Source organism: Protomyctophum bolini (genome assembly GCF_963924005.1).
Source record: "Protomyctophum bolini genome assembly, chromosome: 15".
NCBI classification, from domain to species: Eukaryota; Metazoa; Chordata; class Actinopteri; order Myctophiformes; family Myctophidae; genus Protomyctophum; species Protomyctophum bolini.
Genome location: NC_137876.1, coordinates 1,940,155 through 1,946,154, shown reverse-complemented (window position 1 = coordinate 1,946,154; position 6,000 = coordinate 1,940,155). Strand labels below are relative to the sequence as shown.

At 38.0% G+C, this 6,000-nt stretch overlaps 1 protein-coding gene across 1 annotated transcript in view; it reads left to right on the top strand.

Annotated features, from left to right (window-relative positions):
- wdr91 (WD repeat domain 91) overlaps positions 1-6,000 on the top strand; it is a 31,214-nt gene continuing 25,214 nt past the window's right edge. The window contains exons 1-4 of the mRNA XM_080784001.1: positions 1-57; positions 1,195-1,317; positions 2,042-2,221; positions 5,675-5,882. Of these exons, the coding sequence (XP_080640127.1) occupies positions 55-57; positions 1,195-1,317; positions 2,042-2,221; positions 5,675-5,882 (514 nt within the window). The 5' untranslated portion in view covers positions 1-54. The remainder of the gene's footprint in view (positions 58-1,194; positions 1,318-2,041; positions 2,222-5,674; positions 5,883-6,000) is intronic.

The following is a 6,000-nucleotide window of genomic DNA, read 5'->3' as shown; positions in this document are numbered from 1 at the left end:
CTCTGGTCTCGAGACGCCTTGAAGTAAACACGGAAGAGGTTCTGTTGTTCATGCATGGTAAAACTATATTTATCATTATTATTATTATTAATTAACACATTGTTATTATATTATAGTTACATTGACATACTAGTAAACATACTCGCGTGTAGAGAAGTTGGAGAATATCTGCTGCTACAAAGAACGTCAATAATAATAGTAGTACTAGTAGTAGTAGCATTAACATGCTAGCATCATTCTGAACATGTAAGGACCCCCATCTGAACATGTGTGTCGTGCCAAAGACCCCCATCTAAACATATGTTGTACCAGGCACCCTCATCTGAACATATGTTGTACCAGGCACCCTCATCTGAACATGTGTCGTACCAGGGACCCCCATCTGAACATGTGTCGTACCAGGGACCCCCATCTGAACATGTGTCGTACCAGGGACCCCCATCTGAACATGTGTCGTACCAGGGACCCCCATCTGAACATGTGTCGTGCCAGGGACCCCCATCTGAACATGTGTCGTGCCAAGGACCCCCATCTAAACATATGTTGTACCAGGCACCCTCATCTGAACATATATGTTGTACCAGGGACCCTTGTAGATATGCTTTTTTATTAGGCTTGTTTCTAAAGTGCAGTGGTTTATTTAGGCTTGTTTCTAAAGGTTTTGCATGGGTTTGGTTTTCATAGAGCTGGTTTCTTATTATTGTTATTATTGTTATAAGCCTACTCTCTCCCTGATGGATTAAGTCAGACCTCCACCATTTGTGTAAATACACTTTTCGTCCAGAAATAAAACACTCCTCAATAACGGGAGACCTTTTTTTTTTTCATTCACTCAGATGATCTGGTGTGGTTGAAAAAGGACCAGATCTGTAGAGTGAATATAATAATTATGTCTGTCTGGTGGAAGGGCATGGTTGGCGTAATGTTGATTCATTTATTTTTCTGCCAGAAAGCTATTTTAATGATGTCACGTGAGCTTGGCACGAGTACAGTACGTTGCTTGCATTTTATTTAACCCTGGAACAGTGGTTCCTGGCGTCCGGGGACCCCCAGGGGTCCTTGAGGGAGTTCCAGGGGGTCCCCGGCTAAATGACAGTTTGGAACCAAATGGACCCTCATGGGTCTGTAACTCTGAGAGTGTACAAGCTATCGTGTCATATATTTTCATATATATTGTGTGATATATTTCATTAGATGGGGTCTTCGGTTGAGAGGACGGATGAGAACGTCCGTGAGTATCTTCTCTACAGAGGGTTCACGTCCACCCTGAGACACCTGGACACGGAGATCAAAGTGGACAAAGACAAAGGATTCAGGGTGAGTGGAACTAGTTTCCTTTCTTAAACCCATCATTTAGGCCCGACATCGAAAAAAAAAAAAAAAGTCTTCTAAATAAAAGAAATCACACCTGTGTGAACCGAGTGGTGCAACTCATATATAGATATACAAGCTCGTAGCACGGCACCCAAATGCATTAACCGTTTCAGTACATAGGACGCACCTGAACGTCATAAGGATTGGAACCGAGAGGTGCCTTCGACGTGTGTGGCCGTCCTAGCGCACACTCAGATACGGGGCGAGATAAGAATATTCAGAAATTTTTTCCTATTTTTTTTTTTGGCATTTCGCTTTTCGCTTGCCGTATGCTAACGCTCTGTGCAATTATTAGCTTGTCATTGACTCCCATGTTAGTGCGGCGGAAAGAATGACTCGTATCTCCTCATCCAGGGCGCTCTCCGTGGTGATGAATGGATCGATATGCTGGCGCTGCGTTTCTGCTCCTCATCCGTCTCTCCCGCAAAATATGAACGCTTTTTGGAGCGTATATAAATAAATTAAGATGATCGGGGATTGTGAGGTCACTTTGTAAAGTCAACTTTTTTAAGAAAGTGTTTCCGGTTCATGGCTTTCAGAGTAAAATTGATCAGACAACTCTGGCACCCCGGAGCTTCTATTTTGATGCACTTCCGGCACTGATTGTGTTTTAAAAACTAAATACCATGTAAAATGCATTCCTGCCTTTCTGCCCCGTTGTCTACAGGTGGACAAGATGGTGGACCAGCTGCTCCACCTGGTGGCCACCTTCGACCTCGCGGGCCTGCGTGAATACTGGTCGTTTCTGGACCGCCGACTGTTCAGCCGCCTAGAGGACGTCTACAGGACTACAGTCAACAAGCTGCGGACCAGCGTCTACCGATACTATGTGGTTAATACCATACAGGTCAGCAGACCATGTAGTTACGTTAGTTATTAGAATACCATGCAGTTACGTTAGTTATTAGAATACCATGTAGTTACGTTAGTTATTAGAATACCATGTAGTTACGTTAGTTATTAGAATACCATGCAGTTACGTTAGTTATTAGAATACCATGTAGTTATTAGAATACCATGTAGTTACGTTAGTTATTAGAATACCATGTAGTTACGTTAGTTATTAGAATACCATGTAGTTATTAGAATACCATGTAGTTACGTTAGTTATTAGAATACCATGTAGTTACGTTAGTTATTAGAATACCATGTAGTTACGTTAGTTATTAGAATACCATGTAGTTACGTTAGTTATTAGAATACCATGCAGTTACGTTAGTTATTAGAATACCATGTAGTTACGTTAGTTATTAGAATACCATGTAGTTACGTTAGTTATTAGAATACCATGTAGTTACGTTAGTTATTAGAATACCATGCAGTTACGTTAGTTATTAGAATACCATGTAGTTACGTTAGTTATTAGCAGACCATGTAGTTACGTTAGTTATTAATACCATGTAGTTACGTTAGTTATTAGAATACCATGCAGTTACGTTAGTTATTAGAATACCATGCAGTTACGTTAGTTATTAGAATACCATGTAGTTACGTTAGTTATTAATACCATGTAGTTACGTTAGTTATTAATACCATGTAGTTACGTTAGTTATTAATACCATGTAGTTACGTTAGTTATTAGACCATGTAGTTACGTTAGTTATTAATACCATGCAGTTACGTTAGTTATTAATACCATGCAGTTACGTTAGTTATTAGAATACCATGTAGTTACGTTAGTTATTCATACCATGTAGTTACGTTAGTTATTAATACCATGTAGTTACGTTAGTTATTAATACCATGTAGTTACGTTAGTTATTAGAATACCATGTAGTTACGTTAGTTATTAGAATACCATGTAGTTACGTTAGTTATTAGAATACCATGTAGTTACGTTAGTTATTAGAATACCATGTAGTTACGTTAGTTATTAGAATACCATGTAGTTACGTTAGTTATTAGAATACCATGTAGTTACGTTAGTTATTAATACCATGTAGTTACGTTAGTTATTAGAATACCATGCAGTTACGTTAGTTATTAGAATACCATGTAGTTACGTTAGTTATTAATACCATGTAGTTACGTTAGTTATTAGAATACCATGTAGTTACGTTAGTTATTAGAATACCATGTAGTTACGTTAGTTATTAGAATACCATGTAGTTACGTTAGTTATTAGAATACCATGTAGTTACGTTAGTTATTAGAATACCATGTAGTTACGTTAGTTATTAGAATACCATGCAGTTACGTTAGTTATTAATACCATGTAGTTACGTTAGTTATTAGAATACCATGTAGTTACGTTAGTTATTAATACCATGTAGTTACGTTAGTTATTAATACCATGTAGTTACGTTAGTTATTAATACCATGTAGTTACGTTAGTTATTAGAATACCATGCAGTTACGTTAGTTATTAGAATACCATGTAGTTACGTTAGTTATTCGAATACCATGTAGTTACGTTAGTTATTAGAATACCATGTAGTTACGTTAGTTATTAATACCATGTAGTTACGTTAGTTATTAGAATACCATGCAGTTACGTTAGTTATTAGAATACCATGTAGTTACGTTAGTTATTAGAATACCATGTAGTTACGTTAGTTATTAATACCATGTAGTTACGTTAGTTATTAATACCATGTAGTTACGTTAGTTATTAATACCATGTAGTTACGTTAGTTATTAATACCATTTAGTTACGTTAGTTATTAATACCATGTAGTTACGTTAGTTATTGATACCATGCAGTTACGTTAGTTATTAATACCATTTAGTTACGTTAGTTATTAATACCATGTAGTTACGTTAGTTATTAGAATACCATGCAGTTACGTTAGTTATTAGCAGACCATGTAGTTACGTTAGTTATTAGCAGACCATGTAGTTACGTTAGTTATTAATACCATGTAGTTACGTTAGTTATTAGACCATGTAGTTACGTTAGTTATTAATACCATGCAGTTACGTTAGTTATTAGCAGACCATGTAGTTACGTTAGTTATTAGACCATGTAGTTACGTTAGTTATTACTTGCGCAGGCAGAGCGTGCAAGTAATGTTGTTTGTCCGTGGCTGCGTATGACGTAATGATTATTTTTTGCTTGGTATGACATTGGTTTCAGATTACATACGTTAGGGGCATTACCTTTAATCCACCCGACACTGAAACATATCTTTATTACTTCACCATAGAGAGCCAGTTATACCCTGGCATTGGTACATATCTTTATTGCGTCACCATTGAGAGCCAGTTATACCCTGGCATTAATAAACTTACAACTTACATAATCATACATGTATGTATGTAATCTGAAACCTATCTTTATTACGTCACCATTGCGAGCCAGAGATTTGAAAGTTCATAGCGGTCGACAGTACTCTCTGTAGTCGGTCATTTATGGCCTACTAGTGTGCAAAGCGCACTAGTAGGCACTCGACAGAGTGCAGTTCTAGTTATTACTAATTTAGGCATGTATCAAATGCATATAAATAGTCATCTAGGATCATAAATAAACCAAGAACCTATCATCAGTCTAACAGTAGAATATCCTCAGAAAATCTGGAATATGTACGTCATGTCATGATTTGATTATTCATATCATGATTTTTGTTAAACAGAACATGCACTTTCTGAAACTGGGATACCAATTTCATCCAACCAGGATAGAGAACTCAGTCAGGATTACAGATTAAACACACAAAATACGACGACACAAATAAATGAGCAGAACAACATTGGAACTGGAACAGTACACAAATAAACTCATAAATAGCTACTCTCTCCTGATTGGCTGAAATGTTGTCACCTATACCTGAAAATGTATTTTCTGTTTATCAACCCATTTAGACCTGAGCTCGATTCTACAAATATCTTCTAAATATAAAGACAGTTTTCTGAAAAACCCTATGTTTACTATGTCAGTGGTTCTGAAAGGGTTAAAACCCTATGTTTACTATGTCAGTGGTTCTGAAAGGGTTAAAACCCTATGTTTACTATGTCAGTGGTTCTGAAAGGGTTAAAACCCTATGTTTACTATGTCAGTGGTTCTCACAGGGTTAAAACCCTATGTTTACTATGTCAGTGGTTCTGAAAGGGTTAAAACCCTATGTTTACTATGTCAGTGGTGCTCAACCTTTTTCATGTCAAGGACCCCCAGAATTATCTTTATTTGGCCGCGGACCCCCATCTGAAAATATGTTGTTCCAGAGACTCCCTGGAAGCAAAGCAATTTGAGTTAAAAACGTTCGCTCTGAAAGAATATATATTCAAAGGTTTTCAACACATTTTCACAATTCTGTCTGTCTGTCTGTCTGTCTGTCTGTCTGTCTGTCTGTCTGTCTTGCAGAAAGGCAGCCTGGACAAGACACAGGAGTTCTTCCAGAAGCAGGGGGCGGAGCTTCATGGGCAGGCGGAGTGGCGTGATTGGTTCGTGCTGCCCTTCATCCCATCCCCCGAGCAGCACCCCGCCTTCTCGCCCTACTTCTCCCGCCAGTGGGCCGACACCTTCCTGGTGTCGCTGCACAACTTCCTGTCCGTGCTCTTCCAGTGCATGCATATCCTTTTACCCACAATGCACCTGGGTCAACAACAGGCCTATCGTGCTTAAGCAATTCTGACCTGAGATCAGATTCTATAAAAATGTCAGTCGTTCTTCGATTTTTTTTTAAAATA